This window comes from Microtus pennsylvanicus, chromosome X, assembly GCF_037038515.1.
Source record: "Microtus pennsylvanicus isolate mMicPen1 chromosome X, mMicPen1.hap1, whole genome shotgun sequence".
NCBI classification, from domain to species: Eukaryota; Metazoa; Chordata; class Mammalia; order Rodentia; family Cricetidae; genus Microtus; species Microtus pennsylvanicus.
Window position 1 is genome coordinate 28,617,553 of NC_134601.1, and position 27,518 is coordinate 28,645,070.

A 27,518-nucleotide genomic window follows, 5' to 3' on the forward strand; every position below is an offset into this window, starting at 1 on the left:
GAAGAGCAGAATCCCTATATCCTGCGGGAAGACCATCCCCCACCGCACCCCAGCTTCAGGTAGCCTGGCAGTCCAATAGTCAGTCCAGGGCTGAGCTGTCCCATTGCAGCTCCAGTCTCCAGAGCTGTCCTATTGCAGCTCTAGGTAGCCTGGCTTCCCGATAGTCAGGACACCTTTCATTCAGGGATAAGCTGTCCTATTGCAGCTCTGGGTTGCCTAGCTTCCTGATAGTCAGGACACCTTTCCTCCAGAGTTGAGTGTCCTATTGCAGCTCTAGGTTGCCTAGCTTCCTGATAGTCAGGACACCTTTCCTCCAGAGTTGAGTGTCCTATTGCAGCTCCAACCTCTAGAGCTGTCCTATTGTGGCTCTACTCCCCGCCTCCCAGAGCTGCTCCATTGTGGCTCTACTCCCCCCCTCCCAGAGCTGCTCCATTGTGGCTCTACTCCCCCCCTCCCAGAGCTGCCCTATTGTGGCTCTACTCCCCCCCTCCCAGAGCTGCTCCATTGTGGCTCTACTCCCCCCCTCCCAGAGCTGCCCTATTGTGGCTCTACTCCCCCCCTCCCAGAGCTGCCCTATTGTGGCTCTACTCCCCCCTCCCAGAGCTGCTCCATTGTGGCTCTACTCCCCCCCTCCCAGAGCTGCTCCATTGTGGCTCTACTCCCCCCTCCCAGAGCTGCCCTATTGTGGCTCTACTCCCCCCTCCCAGAGCTGCTCCATTGTGGCTCTACTCCCCCCCTCCCAGAGCTGCCCTATTGTGGCTCTACTCCCCCCCTCCCAGAGCTGCTCCATTGTGGCTCTACTCCCCCCCTCCCAGAGCTGCCTTATTGTGGCTCTACTCCCCCCCTCCCAGAGCTGCCCTATTGTGGCTCTACTCCCCCCCTCCCAGAGCTGCCTTATTGTGGCTCTACTCCCCCCCTCCCAGAGCTGCCCTATTGTGGCTCTACTCCCCCCCTCCCAGAGCTGCTCCATTGTGGCTCTACTCCCCCCCTCCCAGAGCTGCCCTATTGTGGCTCTACTCCCCCCCTCCCAGAGCTGCCTTATTGTGGCTCTACTCCCCCCCTCCCAGAGCTGCCCTATTGTGGCTCTACTCCCCCCTCCCAGAGCTGCTCCATTGTGGCTCTACTCCCCCCCTCCCAGAGCTGCTCCATTGTGGCTCTACTCCCCCCCTCCCAGAGCTGCTCCATTGTGGCTCTACTCCCCCCCTCCCAGAGCTGCCCTATTGTGGCTCTACTCCCCCCCTCCCAGAGCTGCCCTATTGTGGCTCTACTCCCCCCCTCCCAGAGCTGCTCCATTGTGGCTCTACTCCCCCCCTCCCAGAGCTGCCCTATTGTGGCTCTACTCCCCCCCTCCCAGAGCTGCCTTATTGTGGCTCTACTCCCCCCCTCCCAGAGCTGCCCTATTGTGGCTCTATTCCCCACCCCACCTCCACCAGAGCTGTCCTATTATGGCTTTAAGTACATCCTGGCTTCCCAATAAGTCAGGATATCTCTACAACGCTACAGTACCATATTCCCCTACACCCACTTATTAATTGTTTCTTTAAGTGTCTGTACTACTGGGGTTATATTTAGGAAGTGGTCTCCTGTGCCAATGCGTTCAAGTGTACTTCCCACTTTCTCTTCTATAAGGTTCAGTGTTGCTGGCTTTATGTTGACATCTTTGATCCATTTGGACTTGAGTTTTGTTCATGGTGATAGATATGGGTCTATTTTCATTCTTCTACATGTTGCTATCCAGTTATGCCAGCACCATTTTTAAATATGCTTTCTTTTTCCCATTTGATATTTTTTCCTTCTTTGTCAAAAATCAGATGTTCAAAGTGTGTGGATTAATATCCTAGTCTTCAATTCAATTCCATTGGTCCTCCTGTCTGTTCTTATGCCAGTACCAGGCTGTTTTCAGTACTGTAGCTCTGTAGTAGAGTTTGAAGTCAGGGATTGTGATGCTTCCAGAGGTTCTTCTATTGTACAGGATTGTTTTGGCTATCTTGGGTTTTTTGCTTTTCCATATGAAGTTGAGTACCGTTCTTTCGAGGTCTGTGAAGAATTTTGCTGGGATTTTGATGGGCATTGCATTGAATATGTAGATTGCTTTTCGTAAGATTGCCATTTTTGCTATGTTAATTCTACCTACTGAAGAGCATGGGAGATCTTTCCACTTTCTGGTGTCTTCTTCAAATTATTTCTTCAAAGATTTAAAGTTCATGTCATACAGGTTTTTCACTTGTTTGGTTAGAGTTACTTTGAGATATTTTATGTTATTTGTGGCTATTGTGAAGGGCAATGTTTCTCTGACTTCTTTCTCAGCCCATTTATCATCTGTGTACAGGAGGGCTACTGATATTTTTGAGTTAATCTTGTATCCTGCTAGATTCCTGAAGGTGTTTATGAGATATAGAAGTTCCTTGGCAGAATTTTTGGGGTTCCTTATGTAAACTATCTTATCATCAGCAAATAGTGAGAGTTTGACTTCTTTTCTTATTTGTATCCCCTTGATCTCCTTTTGTTGTCTTATTGCTCTAACTAGAGTTTCAAGTACTATATTGAATAGATATGGAAAGAGTGGACAGCTTTGTCTTGTTCCTGATTTCAGTGGGATCGCTCTGAGTTTCTCTCCATTTAGTTTGATGTTGGCTGTTGGCTTGTTGTATATTGCCTTTATTATGTTTAGGTTTGTTCCTTATATCCCTGCTCTCTCCAAGACCTTTATCATGAAGGGATGTTGTATTTTGTAGAAAGCTTTTTCAGCATCTAATGAGATTGGTCATGTAATTTTTTTTTCAGTTTGTTTATATGGTGGATTACGTTGACAGATTTTCGTATGTTGAACCATCCCTGCATCTCTGGGATGAACCCAACTTGATCATGGTGGATGATTTTTCTGATGTGTTCTTGGATTCGGTTTGCCGGTATTTAATTTAGTATTTTTGCATGAGTGTTCATGAGGGAGATTGGTCTGTAATTCTCTTTCTTAGTAATGTCTTTGTGTGGCTTGGGTATCAGGGTAATTGTAGCCTCATAAAAAGAGTTTGGCACAGTTCCTTCTGTTTCTATTGTGTGGAACAATTTGAGAATTATTGCTATTAGTTCTTCTTTGAAAATCTTGTAGAATGCTGAGCTGAAACCATCTGGCCCTGGGGTTTTTTTTGTTTGTTTGTTTTTGTTTTCTGATGACTGTTTCTATTTCTTTAGCAGTTATAAGTCTATTTAATTTGCTTATCTGGTCTTGATTTAATTTTGGTAAGTGATATTTGTCCAGAAAATTGTCCATTTCCTTTAAGTTTTCCAATTTTGTGGAGTACAGGTTCTTGAAATATGACCTAATGATTCACTGGATTTTCTTCATGTCTGTTGTTATGTCCCCTTTTTATTTCTGATTTTGTTAATTTGAATATTCTCTCTCTGCCTTTTGGTTAGTTTGGATAAAGGTTTGTCTATATTGTTGATTTTTTTCAAGGAACCAACTCTTTTTCTCATTGACTCCTTGTATTGTTTTCTTTGTTACTATTTGTTGATTTCCTTTCTCAATTTGATGGTTTTTTTGCTGTCTAATTCTCTTGGGTGAGTTTGCTTCTTTTTGTTCTAAAGTTTTCAAATGTTCTGTAAATTCACTAGTGTGGGATTTTTCCAGCTTCTTTATGTATGTGTTTAGTGCTATGAACTTTCCCCTTAACACTGATTTCATTGTGTCCCATAAATTTGGTTATGTTGTGTGCTCATTTTCATTGAAGTTTAGGAAGTCTTTAATTTCTCCCTTTATTTCTTCCTTGACCCATTGATGATTCAGGTGAGCATTGTTTAATTTCCATGTGTTTGTGGGTTTTCTAGAATTAGTATTACTGTTGACTTCTAGTTTTATACCATGGTGATCTGATAAGGTACATTGGGTTATTCCAATTTTTAGTATTTGTTGAGGTTTGTTTTGTTAATGAGTGTGTGGTCAATTTTTGAGAAGGTTCCATGAAGTGCTGAGAAGAAGGTAGATTCTTTTATGTTTGGATAGAGTGTTCTATAGATGTCTGTTAAGTCCATTTAAACCATAACATCTGTTAGTTCCCTTATTTCTCTGTTAATTTTCTGCCTGATAAACCTGTCTAGTAGTGAGAGTGGGTTGCTGAAGTCTCCCAGTATTAGTGTGTGGGTTTAATGTGTGATTGAAGCTTTAGAAGTGTTTCTTTTACATATGAAGTTGCCTTTGTATTTAGGGCATAGATGTTCAGTATTGAGATTTCCTTTTGATGATTTTTTCCTGTGACTAATATGAAATGTCCTTTTTTATCTTTTTTGATTAATTTAAGTTTGAAATATATTTTGTTAGATATTAGGATAGCTACACCAATTTGTTTCTTAGGTCCATTTGATTGGGAAAATTTACCCCAACCCTTTATTCTGAGGTGATGTCTGCCTTTGAGGTTAAGGTGTGCTTCCTTTTTTAAAATTTTTTTTAATTTTTTTTATTGAGAAAAGGAAAAAAAAGTTTCCCCCTCCTCCCAGCCTCCCATTTCCCTCCCCCTCCTCCCACCTTTCTCCCCCTCCCCCCATTCTTCTCCCCCTCCCTCTCCAGTCCAAAGAGCAGTCAGGGATCCCTGCCCTGTGGAAAGTCCAAGGTCCTCCCCACTCCGTCCATGTCTAGGAAGGTGAACATCCAAATTGGCTAGGCTCCCACAAAGCCAGAACATGAAGTAGGATCAAAACCCCATGCCATTCCCCTTGGCTTCTCTCATCAGCCCTCATTGTTCGCCATGTTCAGAGAGTCCGGTTTTATCCCATGCTTTTTCAGTCATAGTCCAGCTGGCCTTGGTGAGCTCCCAATAGATCAGCCCCACTGTCTCAGTGGGTGGGTGCACCCCTCGTAGTCCTGACTTCCTTGCTCATTTTCTCCCTCCTTCCGCTCCTCATTGGGACCTTGGGAGCTCAGTCCAGTGCTCCAGTGTGGGTCTCTGTCTCTATCTCCATCCATCCCCAGATAAAGGTTCTATGGTGATATGCAAGATATTCGTCAGTATTGCTATAGGATAGGGTCATTTCAGGTTCCCTATCCTCATCTGCCCAAGGAACTAACTGGGGACATCGCCTTGGGCTCCTGGGAGCCACTCTATGTTCAAGTCTCTTGCCAGCCCTAAGGTGGCTCCCTTAACTAAGAATTGTGCTTCCGTGCTCCCCTATGCAGCCTTCCTTTATCCCAATCATCCTGTTTCCCCAAGTTCCCCCCATCCTCCCCTTCTCATTTTTCTCTCCCCATCTCCCCTTACCCCCAACCCACCCCATCCCCAAGATCCCACTTTTCTCCCCGGCAATTTTGTCTGCTTCGCATAGGCAAGAGGATAACTATATGTTTTTCCTTGGGTTCACCTTCTTATTTAGCTTCTTTAGGTTCACCAATTGTAGACTCTGTGACCCTTATTTATGGCTAGAAACCAATTATGAGTGAGTACATCCCATGTTCATCTTTTGGGGTCTGGGTTACCTCACTCAGGACAGTGTTTTCTATTTCCATCCATTTGCATGCAAAATTCGAGAAGTCATTGTTTTTTACCACAGCGTAGTACTCTACTGTGTACATATTCCACACTTTCTTCATCCATTCTTCCATTGAAAGACATCTAGGTTGTTTCCAGGATCTGGCTATTACAAATAATACTGCTGTGAACATAGTTGAACAAATGCTCTTGTCATATGATAGGGCATCTCTTGGGTATATTCCCAGGAGTGGTATTGTTGGGTTCAGGGGTAGGTTGATCCCGAATTTCCTGAGAAACCGAAACACTGATTTCCAAAGTGGTTGCACAAGATTGCATTCCCACCAGCAGTGGATGAGTGTACCCCTTCCTCCACAGCCTCTCCAGCAAAGGCTATCACTGGTGTTTTTTATTTTAGCCATTCTGACAGGTGTAAGATGATATCTCAAAGTTGTTTTGATTTGCATTTCCCTGATTGCTAAGGAAGTTGAGCATGACCTTAAGTATCTTTTAGCCATTTGAACTTCTTCTGTTGAGAATTCTCTGTTCAGTTCAGTGCCCCATTTTTAATTGGGTTAATTAGCATTTTAAAGTCTAGTTTCTTGAGTTCTCTATATATTTTGGAGATCAGACCTTTGTCTGTTGCGGGGTTGGTGAAGATCTCCCAGTCAGTAGGTTGCGTTTTTGTTTTAGTGACAGTGTCCTTTGCTTTACAGAAGCTTCTCAGTTTTAGCAGGTCCCATTTATTCAATGTTGCCCTTAATGTCTGTGCTGCTGGGGTTATACATAGGAAGCGATCTCCTGTGCCCATCTGTTGTAGGGTACTTCCCAATTTCTCTTCTCTCAGGTTCAGTGTGTTCTGACTGATATTGAGGTCTTTAATCCATTTGGACTTGAGTTTTGTGCATGTTGATAGATATGGGTCTATTTTCATTCTTCTACAGGTTGACATCCCATTGCCAGCACCATTTGTTAAAGATGCTTTCTTGCTTCCATTGTATACTTTTAGCTCCGGATCTTCTATACGATTCCATTGGTCGACTTCTCTGTTTTTATGCCAGTACCACACTGTTTTCATTACTGTAGCTCTGTAATAGAGTTTGAAGTCAGGGATGGTAATGCCTCCAGAAGATCCTTTATTGTATAGGATTGTTTTGGCTATCCTGGGTTTTTTGTTTTTCCATATAAAGTTGATTATTGTCCTCTCCAGATCTGTGAAGAATTTTGATGGGATCTTGATGGGGATTGCATTGAATCTATAAATTGCCTTTGGTAGAATTGCCATTTTTACTATGTTGATCCTCCCAATCCAAGAGCAGGGGAGGTCCTTCCATTTTCTGGTATCCTCTTCAATTTCTTTCTTCAAAGACTTAAAGTTCTTGTCAAATAGATCTTTCACTTCCTTGGTTAGAGTTACCCCAAGATATTTTATGCTGTTTGTGGCTATCGTGAAAGGTGAAGCTTCTCTGATTTCCCTCTCTGCTTCATATCCTTTGTGTATAAGAGGGCGACTGATTTTTTGGAGTTGATCTTGTATCCTGCCACATTACTAAAGCTGTTTATCAGCTGTAAAAGTTCTTTGGTGGAGTTTTGGGGGTCGCTTATGTACACTATCATATATCATCTGCAAATAACGAAAGTTTCACTTCTTCCTTTCCAATTCGAATCCCCTTTATCCCATTATGTTGTCTTATTTATTTATTTATTTTTTTATTGAGAAAAAAATTTTCGCCTCCTCCCAGCCTCCCACTCCTCCTCCCCTCCCCCCTCCTCTCCCCTTTCCCCCCACTCCTCTCCCCCTCCCCGCACTCCTCTCCCCCTCCCTCTCCAGTCTGAAGAGCAGTCAGGGTTCCCGGCCCAGGGAAAAGTACAAAGCCCTCCCCACTCCATATTGGTCTAGGAAGGAGAACATCCAAACTGGCTAGGCTCCCACAAAGCCAGGACATGAAGTAGGATCAAAACCCAGTGCCATTGTCCTTGGCTTCTCAGCCGCCCTCATTGTCTGCCATATTCAGAGAGTCCGGTTTTATCCCATGCTTTTTCAGTCACAGTCCAGCTGGCCTTGGTGAGCTCCAATAGATCAGCCCCACTGTCTCCGTTGGTGGGTGCACCCCTTGTGGTCCTGACTACTGAGCTCCCAAGTCCCAATGAGGAACAGAAGGAGGGAGAACATGAGCAAAGAAGTCAGGACCATTATGTTGTCTTATTGCTATTGCTAGAACTTCAAGCACTATATTGAAGAGTTATGGCGAGAGTGGACAGCCTTGTCGTGTTCCTGAGTTTAGTGGGATGGCTTTGAATTTCTCTCCGTTTAATTTGATGTTAGCTGTCGGCTTGCTGTATATAGCTTTTATTATATTTAGGTATGACCCTTGTATCCCTAATCTCTCCAATACTTTTATCATAAAGGGATGTTGGATTTTGTCAAATGCTTTTTCAGCATCTAACGAAATAATCATATGTTTTTTTTTTCTTTCAGTTTATTTATATGATGGATTACATTGATAGATTTTCGTATGTTGAACCAGCCCTGCATCTCGGGGATGAAGCCTACTTGATCATAATGGATAATTTTCCTAATGTGTTCTTGGATACGGTTTGCCAGTATTTTGTTGAGGATTTTTGCGTCAATATTCATGAGTGAGATTGGCCTGTAATTCTCTTTCTTGGTTGAGTCTTTGTGTGGTTTTGGTATTAGAGTGACTGTAGCTTCATAAAAGGAATTTGGCAATGACTCTTCTGTTTCTATATTATGAACTACATTAAGGAGTATAGGTATTAGGTCTTCTTGGAAGTTCTGGTAGAATTCCGCATTGAAACCATCTGGTCCTGGGCTTTTTTTTCGTAGGGAGGTTTTTGATAACAGCTTCTAATTCTTCACGACTAACAGGTCTATTTAGATTGTTCACCTGGTCCTGGTTTAACTTTGGTATATGGTATTTATCTTAAAAAGTGTCCATTTCTTTTACATTTTCCAGTTTTGTGGCATACAGGCTTTTGTAGTAAGATCTATTGATTCTCTGAATTTCCTCTGTGTCTGTGGTTATGTCCCCCTTTTCATTTCTGATCCTATTAATTTGCATATTCTCTCTCTGCCGTTTGATTAGTTTGGATAGGGGTTTATCAATCTTGTTGATTTTCTCCAGGAACCAGCTTTTTGTTTCATTCTTTGGATTGTTTTCTGTGTTTCTATTTTGTTGATTTCAGCCCTCAGTTTGATTATTTCCAGTCTTCTACTCCCCCTAGGTGAGTCTGCTTCTTTTTTTTTCTAGAGCTTTCAGGTGGGCTGTTAAGTCTCCAATGTGTGCTTTCTTTGTTTTCTTTAAGTGGCCACTTAGGGCTATGAACTTTCCTCTTAGGACTGATTTCATAGTGTCCCATAAGTTTGAGTAGGTTGTTTCTTTATTTTCATTGAATTCCAGGAAGACTTTAATTTCTTTCTTTATTTCTTCCTTGATCCAGGTGTGGTTCAGTAGTTGACTGTTCAGTTTCCATGAGTTTGTAGGCTTTCTGGGGGTAGCATTGTTGTTGAATTCTAACTTTAATCCATGGTGATCTGATAAGACACAGGAGGTTATGAATTTTTTTTTGTAACTGTGGAAGTTTGCTTTGTTACCAAGTATGTGGTCAATTTTTGAGAAGGTTCCATGAGCTGCAGAGAAGAAGGTATATTCTTTCCTATTTTGGTGGAATGTTCTATAGATGTCTGTTAAGTCCATTTGATTCATTACCTCCATTAATTCTCTTATTTCTCTGTTAGGTTTCTGTCTGATTGACCTGTCCATTGGTGAGAGAGGAGTGTTGAAGTCTCCTACTATTAGTGTGTGCGGTTTGATGGCAGCCTTGAGTTGTAGTAATGTTTCTTTTACGTACGTGGGTGCTTTTATATTAGGGGCATAGATATTCAGGATTGAAACTTCATCCTGATGAATTGTTCCTGTTATGAGTATAAAATGTCCCTCTCCATCTCTTCTGATTGATTTAAGTTTGAAGTCAACTTAGTTAGAAATTAGTATGGCCACACCTGCTTGTTTCTTAGGTCCATTTGCTTGATAAACCTTTTCCCATCCCTTTACTCTGAGTAGGTGCCTGTCTTTGTGGTTAAGGTGTGTTTCTTGTAAACAGCAGAATGTTGGATCCTGTTTTCGTATCCAATCTCTTGCCTGTGCCTTTTTATAGGTGAGTTGAGCCCATTGACATTAAGTGATATTAATGACCAGTGATTGTTAATTCCGGTCACTTTTTAGTAGTAGAGGTTGTGTGTTTCCCTTCTTTGAGTTGTGCTGGTGAAGGGTCTCTAGATGTTTGAGTTATTGTGGTTATTGTTGGACTCCTTGGTTTGTGATTTTCCTTCTATTACTTTCTGTAAGGCTGGATTTGTGGCTACGTATTGTTTAAATTTTTTTTTTATCCTGGAAAATTTTGTTTTCTCCATTTATAGTGAACGAAAGCTTGGCTGGGTATAGTAGTCTGGGCTTGCATCTATGGTCTCTTAGTTTCTGCAGTACATCTATCCAGGACCTTCTGGCTTTCATTGTTTCCATAGAGAAATCAGGTGTAAGTCTGATAGGTTTACCCTTATAATTAATTTGGCCTTTTTCCTTTGCAGTTCTTAATATTCTTTCTTTATTCTGTATGTTTTTTGTTTTGAATATTATATGGCGAGGAGATGTTTTTTTTTTTTTTGGTCCAGTCTATTCGGTGTTCTGTATGCTTCTTGAACCTTCAAAGTAATATCCTTCTTTAGGTTGGGAAAGTTTTCTTCTACAATTATATTAAATATATTTTCTGAACCATTGAGCTGTACTTCTTCTCCTTCTTCTATCCCAATTATTCTTAGGTTTGGTCTTTTTATTGTGTCCCAGATTTCCTGAATGTTTTGTGATGAGAATTTGTTGGCTTTGCTGTTTTCTTTGATCAGCGTGTTTATTTTCTCTATGGTATCTTCAGTGTCTGAAATTCTTTCTTCTCTCTCTTGTAATCTGTTGGTAGTACTTGTCTCTGTATTTCCTGTTCATTTACCCAGGTTTTCCATCTCCATGCTTCCCTCGGTTTGTGTTTTCTTCATTACTTCCATTTCATTCTTCAAGTCTTGAACTGCTTCCCTTACCTGTTTGATTGCTTTTTCTTGTTTCTCTTGGTTTTCTTGGGTATCTTTGAGCGCTTTATTCATTTCCTCTACCTTTTTGTTTGTGATCTCTAATTGTTTATGGCAGTTTTCACCTCCTGTTTAAGGTCTTCTATTATTTTCATATAATTCAGTTTTGAGTCGATTTCTTCTAATTCTTCTGGAGTAGGGTGTACAATTCTTCTTATTTCAGGATCCCTGGATTCTAGTGATGTCATGTTGCCTTTCAGGTTGTTGGAGGAATTCTTGCATTGGCGCCTTCCCATCTCTTCCTTCAAATGGAGCCAGGAGAGGCCTGGTGTCTTGGTCCAGTCTTTGCTGTGACTGACTCTCTGGTTTTAACTCTTCAGTGTAGAAGCAGGAACCATCCGGTCCAGATGGAACTTCTCAGCACCAAAACATGGACACCTGGTAGTCCAATGACCTGCGGACAAAAGGGGGAACTTGGGGGGCAGGGCGGGGACGAGTAGAACACAGGACCCCCTGCTGCAAAAGCTGAAGGTGCACGTGCTCCCTTTCGGGGGGGGGGTCCTTGAGGCCTGCCCAGTAGGCAGGCACTCACCTCTCTGGGTGGGTAGCCTTAGTGTAGGAGCAGAAAACTGTTCCTCAGCAAAGGACCCGTCCAGATGGAACTCCTCAGTACCTAAACAGGGCCGCCTGGTAGTCTGATGATCCGGGGACAAAAGAAAAAACAGGGCAGGCGGGGCGAGATCCAGGAGAGCACAGGCACCCCTGGAGCACAAGCTGAAGGTGCCCAGGCTCCCTTACAGGGGAGCTTGAGGCCTGCCCAGTAGGCAGGCCCTCACCGCTCTGGGTGGGTCGCCTGTCCAGATGGAACTCCTCAGTACCTAAACAGGGCCGCCTGGTAGCCTGATGATCCGGGGACAAATGCGAGGTGTGTTTCTTGTATGCAGCAGAAAGATGGATTTTGTTTTCGTAGCCAATCTGTTAGTCTGTGGTTCTTTTTATAGGTGAGTTGAGTCCATTTATATACTAAGGGATATTAATGACCAGTAATCACTGATTCCTGTTATTTTAGTTTTCATTGTTGGTGATGTTATTTTGTGTGTTTTCTTTTCTTTGGGATTTGCTGCTGTGAGATCATCTATTGCCTGTGTTTTTGTGATTGTAGCTAACTTCCCTGGGTTGGAGTTTTCCTTCTAGTACTTTGTGTAAGACTGGGTGTGTGGCTAGGTATTGGTTAAATCTGGTTCTGTCTTGGAATATCTTGTTTTGTCTGTCTATGGTGATTAAAAGTTTTGCTGGTATAGTAGTCTGGGCTGGCATTCGTGGTCTCTTAATGTCTGCATAATGCTTGACCAGGACCTTTTGGCTCTTATTTTTTCCATTGAGAAGTCAGGTGTAATTCTGATAGGCCTGCCTTTATATGTTACTTGGCATTTTCCCTTTGCAGCTCTTAATATTCTTTCTTTATTTCGTATTTTTAATGTTTTGATTATTATGTGTTAAGGGGACTTTTTTGATGCAGTCTATTTGGTGTTCTATAAGCTTCTTGTATCTTCATATGTATATCTTTCGGTTGGGAAAGTTTTCTATGATTTTGTGGAATATATTTTCTGTGCTTTTGAGTTGGCCTTCTCCTTCTTCCATCCCTATTATTCTTAGGTTTTGTCTTTTCATGGTTTCTCATATTTCGTGGATATTTTGTTAAGCTTTTGTTAGATTTATTTTTTTCTTTGACCAATGAGTCTATTTCCTCTATTGTATCTTCAACACTTGAGACCCTCTCTTCCATCTCTTGTGTTCTGCTGTTTATGCTTGCATTTGTGGTTCCTGGTTGTTTTCTCATAATATCTGTTTCTATAATTCCCTCAGTTTGTGTTTTCTTTATTGTCTCTATTTCAGTTTTTCAAGTCTTGACTTGTTTTTCCTTTTTGGTTGATTTTCTTGGTTTTTTTAAAAGGATTTGTTGACTTCTTAAAATTTTTTGTTTGTCTTTTTCTCAGTTTCTTTGAGGGAATTTTCCCTTTCCTCTTTAAGGCCTCATACATTTTCCTAAAGTTATTTTTTAGGTCATTTTCTTCTGCTTCATCTGTATTTGGTTGTTCAAGTCTTGCTGTTGTAGGGCCACTAGTTTTTGTTGGTGTTGAGTATGTTCTTAAGTATGTTCTTACCTTGTCTACCCATCTTTTCCTCTGATAGTTGGGGCTGTGTCTCTGGTGATTAATCTTCCAGGTGCCAGTGGATCCAAAGCTCAGATGTTTACTCCTTGTGGTGCAGTCAGGGCCACAGTTCCAGTTACCCTAGAAGTCACTTGATGTTCCCAAAGGTTGCTCAGTGCTTCTGGGAGTTCACTCTGCAATTTCTGGGGTTCTTCGGACCTGCTCCCACAGAGGTTGTTTGCTCGGGTCTGCTCCCACAGAGGTTGCTGCCTTTGGCCTGCTCCAGCAGAGATCTCTGATTTGCTCCCAGTCCTGTAGAGATCTCTGGCTTGGGCCTGCTCCTTCAGCAGTGGCTCCCTTGTACCTGCTCCTGTGGAGGGCGTTGCCTTGGGTCTACTCTGGCAGAGGTCACTGGCTTAGGCCTGCTCCCATGGGGCTCACTGCCTTGGGCCTACTTTGGCTAAGGTTGTTGTCTCAGGCCTGCTCCAGAGGAGGTCACTGGCTCAGACCTGTTCCCACAGAGGTACCTTGTTTGAGCCCAGTCCCCCAGAGTTCTCTAGCTCAGGCCTACTCCCTCAGAGGTCTCTGACTTGGGCCTGCTACATTGATGGCTGCTCCTTTGTACCTGCTCCTGTGGAGGTCCCTGCCTTGGGCCTGCTCCAGTGGATGTTACTGGCTCAAGTCTGCTCCTGTGGAGGTCATTTCCTCGAGCCTGCTATGGCTGAGGTCACTGACTCAGGCCTGCTCCAGCAAAGGTCCCTGGTTCAGGTCTTTTTCCACAGATATCCCTGGCTTGGGTGGATATTTTTGATATATTCTTCTATTCAGTTTGAAAGTATTTTATTTAGGATTTTTGTATCTGTGTTCATCAAAGATAATTAAGTATTGTTGTTGTGTTTTTACCTGGATTTTATATTAGACTAATACTGGTTTTATAGAGGGAACGTTGAAAAATACCTTCTTTTCCTAATTTTTAAAAATAATTTAAGAAGTATTGTTTTTAGATTTTCTTTGAAAGCCTTGTAGAATTCTGCTGTGAGTCCATTTGGCCTATATTTTGTTTTGTTTGTTTATTTGTCTGTTTTGTTTTTGTTTGTTGAAAAACATTTAAATTACCATTTCAATTTTCTCATTCCTTCTGTGTGGTTTCTTTTTTTTTTGACTATTTTATCAATTCTTTGTGAATTTCACATAATACATCTTGATCTCATTCATCTCCCCATTCCTTTGTATCTGCCCTCTGCCCTTGAAACCTCCCCACCGAAATAAAATAAAATTTAAAAGAACTAACTAACTAAGCAAACTAACTAACATACAAAAAGAAAAGGGAAAAAATTCTCAGCATGTAGTGTGACATGGTGAGTCACACAGTATACCCTTTAGTCCATACATCTTTACCTCTAAGTGTTTTTGCAGTGAGTCATTGGTCTGCTTCAATGTATCTGGCTTCTGCTACAGCTTTGATATTGGGCCCTCACTGAGACTCCTCTTTGATATCCTGCTGTTGTCCTGTGCCATAGAGATCCTGAAGCTTTGGAACTGCAGGTCCAGACCCCTTCCTATGCTCCAGCAGTTTATAGATGAGGTGGATGCTGGGGTGGGCCTAGTTCCGGGCCTGGGTGGTAGCTGGTTTGATCAGCCTGCCAGCTTTCCCTCATTGACACCACCAGGGTGATCTCTTCAGCACTCCCCCTGTTAGCTCAGCCAGTGTAGCAGACAGAAGGAATCAGGGCCAGTTCTCCTTCTTTCATGGTCTGGGGCTTACTCACCCACCACATCAGGGCCAGCTCTACTGTTTCACCAAGGCAGGTGCAGGGCTTCCACAGTTGGTGAGGCATAGAGCCAACTCTCTGGCTCTTGTATCCTGAAGGCCAGCTCTCCAGCCTGCCACAGGTGGCAAGGGGTGAGGGGTGGGGAACATCTTTCCTATACCCATGCCACCACATAGCAGGTGAGGGGGGAGCAGAGTCAGCTCTCCTGCTCTCACATCCTCAGGGCCAACTCACCTGCACCCCCACCAATAGGGTCAGCTCTACTGTGTTGCCCAGGTGAGGTGTAGGGCCCAATCTCCCAAGGGCTGCAGCCAGTGAGAGGCAGGGCCAGCTCTCCCACCCGCCCCAGATGGTGGGGGGAGGGCATCTCTTCCTTGCCCTCTCCACTATATGGCAGATGAGGGATGGGGTGAGATCTCTCATGCACTTAGGTGTAGTAATAGGAGCGGCGGGGCTGCGTCCCCGGCACCCGGCCGCCCCCACTGGCTAGCTTATGCCTGAAATAACAACACACAAACTGTATTCTTTTAAACACTGCTTGGCCCATTTCTATCTAGCCTCTTCTAGGCTAATTCTCGCACCTGGACTAGCCCATATCTAATATCGTTTGTAGCACTCCAAAGTGCGCTTACCAGGAAGATTCTAGCCTACGTCCATCCTGGGTCGGAGCTTCATCGCATGTGTCTGCCCAGGAGCCGGGAGCATGGCGTCTCTCTGAGGCGTCTGCTCCCGAGAGGAGAGCTGTCGTCTCTGAGCTCACTTCCTCTTCCTCCCAGCATTCTGTTCTGCTTACTCCACCCACCTATGTTCTAACCTATGAGGGCCAGCCAAGCAGTTTCTTTATTTTTTTAACCAGTGACCTTCCTCCATCACTTAGGACCAGATCACCTGTGCCCTGGAGTGAGATCTCTCAAGCAGGCAGGGCCAGATCACCTGTGCCCATGTCAGCCAGGTCAGCTCATTGTGTTTTAATTAATACAATTTTCGTGTGATTATTTTGGGTGTAAGCTAGCAGGGAGGCAGGACTCGGCCTGCTCCTTCTCCTACATTTCTTGTAGATGATAAAAAGCTTGAGTTTCTTTTAGACAATAGATTTTGTTTCTTAATTCATTTAAGTAACCTGTGTACTTTGGCAAATAGAGGCCACTAATATTTTTAAAGTTCATATTGAAAAGTATGTGTAGGTTGCAGTCATTTTAAAAAGTTTTTTTAGTTGTTTCTTGTTGCTTGTGTCTCAGTATTTAGAACTAACTTTACTTTCTATAGTTTCTTGGCTCTGTTTATTTCTGTCTTTAGTCTGAAGCATTGTTAGGGCTAGTTTGGGAGACATATTTTTTAGTGTATTTATATTATGGAAAGATGGTTTTGTCCTTCAATACTGCAGAAAGTTTTGCTGGATAAAGTAATCTAAGTTGACATCAGTGGCCTCTTAAAACTAGGAGTACATTGCTCCAAGATCTTCTGGCTATAAAATTTTCCATTGAGAAATAAGGTGTATTTTGGATGGATTTTCCTTTCTATGTGACTTACGGCTTTTCTTGTGAAGCTCTCATATTCTCTATTTATAGATTCTATATTAGTGTTTTAACTATTACATGCCACTAGTGTAGTAATAAGGAGCGGCGACGGGGCTGCGTCCCCAACACCCCAGCCGCCTGCTCGGCTAGCTTATGCCCTGAAATAATTACACAGACACTGTATTCTTTTAATCACTGCTTGGCCCTTAGCTCTAGCCCTTACTGGCTAATTCTGATATCCCGATCAACCCATCTCTAATAATCTGTGAGCACCGGTCTTACCGGGAAGATTCTAGTTCAGAGCTTCATCGCGTGTGTCTGCCCAGGAGCCAGGAGCATGGCATCTCTGCTGAAGCATCTGCTCCAGAGAGGAGAGCTGTCGAGTCTGAGCTCACTTCCTCTTCCTCCCGGCATTCTGTTCTGTTTACTCCACCTACCTATGTCCTAACCAATGAAATGGGCCAAAGCAGTTCCTTTATTAGCCAATGACCTTCCTCCATCACACTAGAATTTATCACCTGGTCCTGTCTAGTTGGTGTGCTGTGTGCTTCTTGTATCTGTATGGGTATGTCCTTAATTTGGGGAATTTTCTTCCATGAGCCTATTGAAAAGCTGGTCTGTGCTTTTGACCCAGGATTCTTACCCTTCTTCTATGCTCACGATTCAGAAATCTTGTCTTCTCAAGGTTTCCTACAGTTTCTGGGTGTTCCCCCCTTTGATTTGTTTGTTTCATTTTATTTGATTGGCTCAATTCCCCTACTTTCTCTTCATGACTTGATATTCTTTTTGTGTATCATCTAGTTTAATTTTTGTAACAATATTTAGGTGAGCCTATTCCCCCACATACCAAAAAATATAAAAATAAAGATGCAGAATTTCAGGCACTGTGTGTGAATAGCAAAGCTAAATTTGTCAATGGCAGTCTCATTAAGAGTAAAAAATATATTGTATGAGCCATGATTGTCTATTTTTAATTTATTCTTCTCTTATATATTACATTCTGACTGCAGTTTCCCCTTCCTCCTCTCTTCCAAACTCCACCCACCTCCCCTCTCTCACAGTCCACTCCCCCTCCTTTCCCTTCAAAAAAGGGCAGGCCTTCCCAGAAATATCAACCAAATATGGCATATCAAGCTATAATAAAAGTAGGTACATGCCCTCTTATGAAAGCTGGATGAGGCTGCCCAGTGGGAGGAAAAGAGATCCAAGAGCAGGCAAAAGAGTCAGAGACAGTCTCCGCTCCTACTGTTAGGAGTCCTGCAAGAACACCAAGCTGCACAACCATAACATATATGCAGACTGCCTAGGTCAAATCCATATGGCAGTTCAGTCTCTAATGTGGGAATGATTTCTGTCTAATCTGTTGCTTTTATTGGTTAATTAATAAAGAAACTGCCTTGGCCCATTTGATAGGCCAACCCTTAGGTGGGCGAAGTAAACAGAACAGAATGCTGGGAGAAGGAAAGGCAAGTCAGGCAGTCGCCATGATTCTCCCACTCCAGACAGACACAGGTTAAGATCTTCCCTGGTAAGCCACCTCGTGGGCTACACAGATTATTAAAAATGGGTTAGATCAATATGTAAGACCTAGCCAATAAGAGGTTATAACTAATGGGCCAGGCAGTGTTTAAAAGAATACAGTTTCTGTGTAATTATTTCAGGCATAAGATAGCCATGCGGGAGCTGGGGTGGCCGAAACACAGCCCCACTGCTCTTATTACAACACAGTCTCTGTGAGTCCCTATAAGCCCTGATTAGTTGATTCTGTGGACTGTTTTTGTTGTGGTATCCTTGACTCCTCTGGCTCCTACAACCCTTCCTCATCCTCTTCCTCGGGTTTCCCCAAGCCCCACCTAATGTTTGGCTGTGGGTCTCTACATCAGCTCCTATCCATTGCTGGATGAATCCTCTCTGATGATGATTATACTAGGCTGTGGTCTATGAGGATAGCAGAGTATCATTAAGAATCATTTCATTGATTTATTTTCTGTTCGTGTTTGGATCTGTTCTATGTCTTTGGACTATCTGGACTCTGGTTCCTAGCCCTCCAGGCACTGTCTGGCATGGCATAGGTCTCAATTTGGGCCAGTCATTGGTTGACCACTCCCAGAAGTTCTGTGCCACCTTTACCCTAGCACAGGTAGGGTAGGCAGGACTAATTGTAAGCCAAAAGTTTTGTGGCTGGGTTGATGTCCTAAACCTACACTTGAAGACTTGCCTTGTTACAGAAGATGACCAGTTCAGGTTCCATATCCCCCAATACTTGGAGTCTTCTCTAGGGTCACCCTCATAGCTTCCTAGGAGTTTTCTTTGCTCTAGGTTTTTACCTTATCTCTGAAATGCCCCCCAATTCCAGTAATCTCTTCCAGTGCTCTTTTTATCTACTTCCCCCCACACACTTAATCCATCCTGCTCCCATCCCCACCTGCTCCCAGTCTACTAAAAAATCTGTTCTGTTTCCCCTTCCCACGGAGATCCAAGTGTACCCCCTTGAGCATACCTCTCTAAGTCTGTGGATTATAGCATAGTTATCCTTTATTTTACAGCTAATATCCATTTATAAGTGAGAACATACCATGGTTGTCTTTCTGCATGATGTTTTTCTAGTTCCATCCATTTGCCTGAGATTTCATGTCATTTTTAACAACTGAGTAATACTTCATTGTGTAACTACATTCTCCCCTTCCACAATTTATTTATCCATTCTTCAGTTGAAGGACATATAGGTTGCTTCTAGTTTCTGGCTATCATGAATAAAGTTGCTGTGGACATAGTTGAGCATGTGTCCTTGTTGTAGGATGGGATGTCCTTTAGGTATATGCTCAGGAGTGGTGTAGCTGAGTCTTGAGGTAGTTTGACTCTCAATTTTCTGAGGAAACTTCATATTGATTCTCTTAGTGGCTGTACAAATTGGCTCTCCTGTCAGCACTGGAGGAGTGTTCCCCTTGCTCCACATCCTTGTCAGCATGAGCTGTCACTTGTGGCTTTGATCTTAGTCATTTTGACGGTATAAGTTGGACTCTCAGAGTCATTTTGATATTCTATCTTCTATTTGATCAATTATGTTTGTAAGGTTTTCCCCCTGTGTTTTGTAATTCAGTTATTGAGTTTTTCAAGTCAATCTTAATTTCAGCTTCTATTTCTTTAATGAATTCAGTTTTTAAATCCTGGAGTTTCTTCATCAGTTCATTCAGCTGTATGTTTATATTTGTAGACATCATTTAAGCATTTATTCCTGTACTCTATATATTTATTGGGGCTTTTGTTCATGTCTTCTTTAAATTCCTTGAATTCTTGATGACATTTATGATTGTTCTTTTAAATTATGTGTCCTGGTGTCTCTTGGGGGTGATTCTCAGTGGAGTACATTTACATTTCTATAAGACTAGTAGCTTACAGAGGGGAAGGAGAGGAGCAATATAGTCTTGGCCTTTCATATGGTTCATGTTTTTGCGATGTGCCTGGGTATGTGGACTTGTTTCATTGGTTGCGTGCATGTCTGGTATCAGGTTCTAGCTTACCTGAGACTGGACTGGTGCAGGAGCTGCATACCTGTAGCTAGGCCTGAGATGATGGGGCGACACTGGCAGCTGAGGTACTGAGGAGGTCACCAAGCAAGGCAGGTGCAGGAACTCCATATCTCGGGCTGCAGCCAGGCTCAGGAAAGCAGATAGCTCAGGAAGGGGTTCATTCTTGGAGAACTCAACAGGAAATACTAGTGCAAAAGTTGCAGAGTTGGAGCTAAGCCTGAGAGTGTGGGAATGGCGCTGGAGGAAGAGGTTCTGGAAAGCTCATCAGGCAGAGTAGGTGTGTGACCTGTGCATCAAGGATTAGGCCTGAGTGTGTGGGGTGGTGTGGGCAGTCTTGGTTTTCTACTGAATGTCTTGGTCATGTACAGCTATTGTGCAGAAACCAGAGGTGCTGTGTCCTTGAGTTCATGTCACATCCAGAAGACTGACAGCATTTCACAGTATTCCTTCCCTCCCTCCACCTCATACATTGTTTTTGGCCCCTCTTCTGCAATGCACCCTTAGCCTTCTGTTGGGGGAGGATTGATATAGCTACCCATTTAGGGTTGAACACTTACACTTAATGAATCTCTCTGCATTAACCACTGCTCATTTCCAAATGAAGCTTCTCTGAACCAAGATTATGAACAGCATGAATCTATGGGTACAAACATAAATATGTAGAGGGCAGTTTGACTCCATAACCATTTATTAACATAACAATATCAGGTTCTATCCTAGAATCTGTGACTTCCTTGACATGGATTTTCATTAAGTTCACAGTCCCGAGCAAGAAATCCCTTCTGTGGAGTAAACCATGAATGCAATCAGAAATCAATCAGTTAGCCCTATAACTAAGTGTCCTGCCACTATTGCACCTTGCCTGGTAGTATTGCCTGCAGTATTGTAGCATGTAGGGTTCAGCACTGGATATGACCATTGATGTCTTTTTCCCCCAGCAGCCTGCATAGCACCTTTTAACACTCTGAAATCCATCCAACAGAGAGAGTTTCCTGGTCAGTTCAAGATCGATTTATCTGATTAGGTCAGTGTGACAAATGTATCAGGGACTAGTCATGTCTAATTCCTATTACAGTCATTGCTAATGGAATATAAAGAAAGCCCAACTTTCACAATCACTGCCTTAAAGAAAAACATCACATGTTGGATTTTTTTGAAATACAAAAATAAAACGTTTTTTCGAGGCAGGGTTTCTCTGTATAATAGTCCTGGCTGTCCTGGAACTCACTCTGTAGACCAGACTGGCCTCAAACTCAGAGAGATCCCCCTACCTCTCCCTCGAGTGCTGGGATTAGAGGCGTGTGCCACCACTGTCTGGTTTAGGAATAGAGTTTTAATAGCTAGTTACGGTATGCAGTGAAGAACACAGCAATTGCTTCTGTTGTTTTACGTGCCTCTGGGGCAGTGGTTCTCAACCTTCCTAATGCTGTGGCCCTTTAATACAGTTCCTCACGCTGTGGTGACTCCCAACCATAAAATTATTTCATTGCTACTTAATAACTGTAATTTTGCTATTGTTATGAAGTATAATGAAAATATCTATTATTCAGGGTATCAGATATGTAACGCCTGTGAAAGAGTCTTTTGACCCACAGGTTGAGAAACACTGCTCTGGGTTCTCTTTGATCAATAACACATAGTGCTTGGCACTGGGAATTTCATTTAATAACTCATTCTTCTGAGAACAGAAGCAGTGTACACCCATACAGGGCACCTCTGTTCAAACTCCTTTGTTTTTAAATTATATTTTAAAATTTGCTTGCACACTGGTAGTTTTCCTTAAGGCTTCTTTATACATCCTTAGTTTAGATTGACCTGTCACCTAATCACTCCGACCAATCCCCAGATTTTTTTATGTCTTATGTTGACCAAATAAGTTTTTATTTATTCCAAGTAAGAATAAAAGTAAAATGACTTTTGGCTCAGACACCTGGTTGGTTTCGCAGGGACAGAAGTATGCGTTAGCTTGGGGCAGTGGCTAGTCCTGTAAAAGGTGCTCATCTCAGTTCCCCACCCCCCAGGAACTCCATAAAGCATTGAGAGAAAAACAAGGAAGAGGCACCAAGAGCCCTCTCTTCAGTCTGTTGCTAGGCTACCTGACCCCTCTCCAGCTGCTGTACTATAAGTCCTTCTCCCTTTCCACTGGCTTCTGAAAAGGAGGGGGAACTGAAGCACAGCCTAAGTGGAGTGCTGGGAGGGACAGGAACTGTCCAGCTCCCTGTTGGAGTGCAGGAGCACTCAGTATCCCTCCGCTGCTCCCTCTTGCTCCCCAACTCCAGACATCCTTTCCTATAGCCCCCCACTCCAAAGCCATCATAGACCCTAGCTCTCAGGCATTCCCCACCCTGGAGTGGCACCAGAAAAGTGGTGGTGGTCTCTGGTTAGGGTGAGCAGGGGGCTGCAGGAGCTCACTGTGCGACCCACCCCCTCCCCAGGGGAGCTGGGCTGCGTGCGGCCCCGCCCTCTCGGAGTCGGAACTGCGGTGGGCCTGGGCGGGGGCGTCGAGCCCGTTCGTGTATCCCTCCGCCCCCTTCCCGACACCCTCGAGGCGAGCTGTGCCTGCCGCATCCTGCGCAACAGCCCCTGCCCGTTTGCTGCAGAGGCGTGGGGGCGGGAAGCGTCTCTGCCATTCCACTCGCGCGCAAAGCGCCGAGAGCCCAGAGAGAGAGGAGCTGCGGAGGACGGAGCACAGCCGAGAGCAGACGAGCAGACGGGGGACTCGGGGAAGCCCGCAGATCTGGGCCGTGCGCCTGGCCAGGCAAGTGGGGGTGTGTCGAGGGCTCGGGCGGCCGCGCTCTGCGGACCACCGCCCGGCCCTGACAGTGCAGTGGGGGCGAGCGGGTCGCGGGGGCTCCCCGGAGTGGTGCGCGGTTCCCGGAGATCCTAGGCAGGAGGAGGAAGCGGGAATCCCGCTCGGGCTGCGGGTCTAGGGGGCGGCTGGAGCGGCTGGCTGTGAGGGTCTGTTGGCCTGTGGAGCTGATGGCCAGGCAGCAGGCTTTTCCCCACCCTTTTTGGTGTCTGGGCCCTGGGAGGGTTGTGGGGGAGGCGCCTGTGGGAGAAATGGCGGCGGGCTCGGGAGCTGGGAAGTGTGGTGCCCCAAGGAGGTCACTGTCCTTGGGTTGGGGGCAGGTGTCCAACTCTGGGGATAGCTTAGCTCTGGGTGGTGAATTGCCTTGCTACTTGGGCCTTATCCCAGAAAGAGGCCCTTGTGTCCTACATCGTGGGTGCTGTCACTTCCCACAGGCTCCTGCTTGGTGACAAAGTCTCCAGTCTGAGTGGTAGGAGTGGTGCATTCTGGGGAAGGGGAAATATAATTAGAGTGGCAATAATGAAGGCAGCAGAACATAAGAATGAAATGTTCGTCTGCCTTCAATACAGGAGTGATTGTTTGATTCCCTTCTATATGTAGAATCTTGGGCTTAATTTATTGTAAGCAAGTATTCATAATAAAGAATTGGTCACATTGCAGAACTCCTGGCTATATAAATATTATGATATTTATCCTATCTTACATTCAGGATCCATTTTCTCAACATTCTATTTTACTTTGACCATTTTTTGGTATGTTTGAATGGGAGTTAAAGTAAAGGAAAAGTTTTTGTGCAGATGGGTGTTCAATTTAAAATATTTGAAATCACAACAGGATTTAAGTATCTCTTTATGGGGCCCCGTATATCATCTTCAGCTACTTTTTCTAGTCCCTCATATTTTTTGTATAGAAGCCGTATCCAAGAAAATGTGCTGTTTCTGAAGGTGGGGCCTCTGGTCACACATGAGAGTTGATAGAGTTCATTCACTGGGTTTCTGACTCTCTAAAAGAGGGTGTTTGAACTTGGGTTCTGGAATTCTGACCCAAATCATTTCATACCATGGTCATTATACTTTTTTGTATATTTTTCTCATTATCTTTTGGTTTCTATAGGTTGACTCTTCTCCAGCTAGAGAACTCTTTTTTGGTGGGAAGGATAACTTCTCCCGAGGATCCTGCTTTGTGATGAGTCTGGCATCTGTAGCACATGAGGTAAGATCTAGTCATATGTGGGGAGGCTGGTATTTCAAATATGGTCCTGAAATTATTGGACTCGTTAGCCTCCCTGCCTTCTTCCCAAATACGACTGCATATATTCCACTCTCTCTTTCTATACCATGTATTTTCCTTCAAGAAAGAAATTCGGTCCCTGAATGCGAAAATTCCTGATGTCAGGGTTAGGAAGATGTATATTCAGAAAGGTCACAGGTCTTGAGCACACCTGGGGAATAATTGGGGAAGGGCTGACATGTAGGAGACATTAGCAACCTTGAGCATACAAAAGCATGTGCTATAAACCTTGTCAGGGGTGTTCTGTCTTTTCAATCTCATTAGCAATATTTGGTTGTTTCTGATGTTGCCTTTTTATCTATAAACTTCTTTCTTCCTAGGTTTCTGTAGAGCAATGTTTCTGAAACTGTGGGTTGCGATCCCTTTGGGGGTTGAATGACCCTTTCCACAGGGGTCACATATCAAATATTCTGCAGATCAAAGACTTACATTAGGATTCATAACAGTAGCAAAATTATGGCTATGAAGAAGCAAAGAAATAATTTTATGGTAGGGGGTCACCACAACATGAACTGTATTAAAGGGTCACAGCATTAGGAAGGTTGAGAATCACTGCTGTAGAGACTTGTGGGTAGCTGTTCACTTAGAAGTTAAAAGAGAGAACAAAGCCTCCTTAGGTTTTGAGGTGAGTATGATTGTGAGCATGAAACACACTTGTCAGTCAGTGGTAGAGGTGGCTGTTGGCAAGATCTTACCTTGGACCCATTGGGTTCTAACTTTCCAAATGCCGCTGCCCTCATTCATTACTTAGTGGGAAGACAGTGAGCCAAGCTTGGGTCAATAGGTATTTAGTAGATACTGGATCAGAAACTGGGGAGAGAATCCATAAGAGAGAACAGGGTATGGGGGAGTGTTACAATACCTGGAGATACAATTTTAGGTCAGTCTGTCAGATACTCAGAATTCTAATCGCACACATATTTTTCTCTATAGATCTGCCTGTGAAGTCAGTTGGACAGCTTTGCAACTGTGGAAGTGAGGAAGAAGGGAACATCACATCACATCAGGGCAGGTTGGTATGAGGCCTTTCTGATGACGTAGAAATTCCTGATGGTATGCGCCAGTATGGGACCACAGGGGTCTGTGCTCCCTAGCCTCTCCTACTCTAAGCAGTCTTACATACTCTCACTGCTGTGTTTGATGGAGACAAAAGAATGGTAGTACTTGGGCTGGACGCAACTATGAAAGAAATACAATGAGATACCAGAGTTTTCTACTAATCCACATCTCCTGCCACACAGTTTAAATCTCCATTCATGTCCTCTGTGCAGCGATCTGTATAAAGAACCAAAGTTGAGAACACTCAAAGTCTATTTCTTTTTCCCACCTTAGGTGTCTCTCCAGTGGTAGCCTTGGATTGGAGGAAGATTGCTTTCAACGGGTCTGCCTTTGGAAATCATCATCTTCCCCCTAACCTGAGTGTCTTTACTCTGTCCCTGTTATTGATAGAGGCTGTATGTCAAAAAAGGGAATTTTGTAACTACTGAGCAGACAGTTGTCTTTGACTCTGCTAAGTTCCTCTCTGACCAAGTTAAAAAGGATAAAGATACTAGCCTGGACTAAGCAGAGGACTTAAGGTGAAAATTGGACAGGTGTCTATAGCTGTGTTTCAATCATGACTGGCTCAAAGAATAAGGCTAGAGCACAGGCTAAACTAGAAAAAAAAGCAAGTGCACACGCCAAAGCTATGGCAGAGAGGGAGGCTAGTCATGCAGGCAGAGCTTCAGGAAAAAACCGGGACAAAGGAAAAGCTAAGGGAGGAGCAAGAGCAGACGCAGTGGCCGAGATGAAGGCGGGGTCTAAGAGCAAAACTGAGATGAGAGAAGGGGCTAAGGGCCTAGGAAAAGGCTCATCCGATTTCAGCCATAAGTCTGAGAACAAGGCTGCTAGATCTACACGGAAAGAGAAGGCTAGTAGTGATACCTGGTTCTGGGCTGGGGAAGATTCTGGTCTCAATTCCTTGTTCTGGAAGGGAGAAGAGCTTAGTACTAATTCAGTTGCTAGGTGTGAAAATAAAAGTTCTACTGTTCCTCAGAGCCATCCAGAGGAGTCAGAGCCTGCACCTAGGACCAGCCACAGGTCTAAGTCAGGGCCAGAGGAGGAGGAGGAAGAGAATGTTATTGGGAACTGGTTTTGGGAAGGAGATGACACTGGTTTTGATCCTGATCCTAAACCTGTGTTCAGAATAGTTAAACCTCAACCAGTGGATGAAATTAATGAAAAGAATAGGCCGAAGGACTGGTCTGAGGTTACCATTTGGCCTAAAGCTCCTGCTGTAATTCCAGCAGTGTTAGGTTTTCTATCTAAGGATTCTTCTGAGGCAAGGCCCTCATCATATATTGTTCTGGCCTCAAATGAAGAAGAAACTTCAACAACAGCCTGCACTAAGAATGCTCGATCAAGTCTACAGCCTATACCTGAGTATCCATTTGGTTCTGATCCTTGCATCCAGACCTTAGATGAAATTAAACAGCAAATCAAAATCAGAGAAACTAATGGCATCAAGCCCTTTGCTTGCGCTTGCAAAATGGAGTGCTATTTAGATTCTCCAGAATTTGAAAAGCTTGTTAACATACTCAAGTCAACTACTGATCCCCTCATTCATAAAATAGCACAGATAGCAATGGGCATACATAAAGTTCATCCGTTTGCCCGGGAATTCATTAATGAAGTGGGTGTGGTGACACTTATTGAAAGCTTGCTCAGTTTTTCTTCCCCTGAGAGTAGAAATAAAACTGTTATTACTCTGAATTCTTCTGGGAATGACAGACAACACAAAGTGGAATTTCATGTTAGACATATGTGTAAAGAAACTGTGTCTTTCCCCTTGAACTCACCTGGTCAGCAGTCTGGATTAAAGATAATAGGGCAGCTGACTACCGAGTCTGTCCATCACTACATTGTCGTGAGTTACTTTTCAGAACTTTTCCATTTGCTGTCCCAGGGAAATCGTAAGACTAGAAATCTTGTTTTGAAAGTATTTTTGAATATGTCTGAAAATCCAAAGGCAGCCAGAGATATGATCAATATGAAGGCATTAGCAGCATTAAAACTCATCTTTAACCAAAAAGAGGCGAAAGCAAATCTTGTTAGTGCTGTGGCCATCTTTATTAACATAAAGGAGCATATTAGAAAGGGCTCAATTGTAGTAGCTGATCACATGAGTTACAATACTCTTACTGCCATATTCCGTGAAGTTAAATGCATTATTGAAAGAATGTAAAATGACCCAGAAACCAAAGAGAACACTGAACAGTGTCCAAATTTTGATTGGCTAAACATTCCCAAAGAGTTTTGCAAACTATTTTGGTAATAACTGCTTACACATTTTGTCTTAACATCTTTTTTCAAATTATTACCTGTGGCAGGTTCTAGCTGAAATCTAAAACATTTTTGGCATATCAAATGAATATTAATATTGAGATAAGCAGGTTTGTTCATTTCTATCTTACCTAGATTAGCAAATTTTTAACATTTTCTGACAGCTGAAATTGTGATCCAGCTGTCAGAAGTGCGGTGTCTTGATGATTGGTATCTGCTTAGATCTATTTGTGGCTCTAGATAGCAAAAAAGAAACTACTGGTCTTGTAATCTAGTTATAGAAATAAGGTGTATGAAAATAAAGATACTTGATGGTACCTACATTGTGTGCTTGTATACATGATATATACATACATATATTTAAATACCTATTTCCAAATGTGTCCTCCTGTTACGAAAAAGAAGCAGGTTAATATAGGCTATTAAATATAAGAGGGATTTCTATTACCCCTTATTCCAACTATGGCAGACACTCATTATAGAACACAGTGAGGCTCAGAATTACACAAAATCTAGAGTATATTTAAATTTCGAATTCTTAGACTGTTTCATCTATGTCAGTCATCTCA

General features: G+C 43.3%; 1 protein-coding gene across 6 annotated transcripts in view; it reads left to right on the forward strand.

The window, feature by feature from the left end:
* Window positions 1–27,266, forward strand: part of Gprasp3 (G protein-coupled receptor associated sorting protein family member 3) — a 57,027-nt gene extending 29,761 nt beyond the window's left edge. For all 6 annotated transcript variants that reach the window (XM_075957776.1, XM_075957775.1, XM_075957774.1 and 3 more), the window contains 4 exons: window positions 22,130–22,287; window positions 23,452–23,550; window positions 24,562–24,640; window positions 24,961–27,266. In XM_075957776.1, the coding sequence (XP_075813891.1) occupies window positions 25,244–26,851 (1,608 nt within the window). In that variant the 5' untranslated portion in view covers window positions 22,130–22,287; window positions 23,452–23,550; window positions 24,562–24,640; window positions 24,961–25,243 and the 3' untranslated portion in view covers window positions 26,852–27,266. The remainder of the gene's footprint in view (window positions 1–22,129; window positions 22,288–23,451; window positions 23,551–24,561; window positions 24,641–24,960) is intronic.
* Window positions 27,267–27,518: the final 252 nt, after the last annotated feature.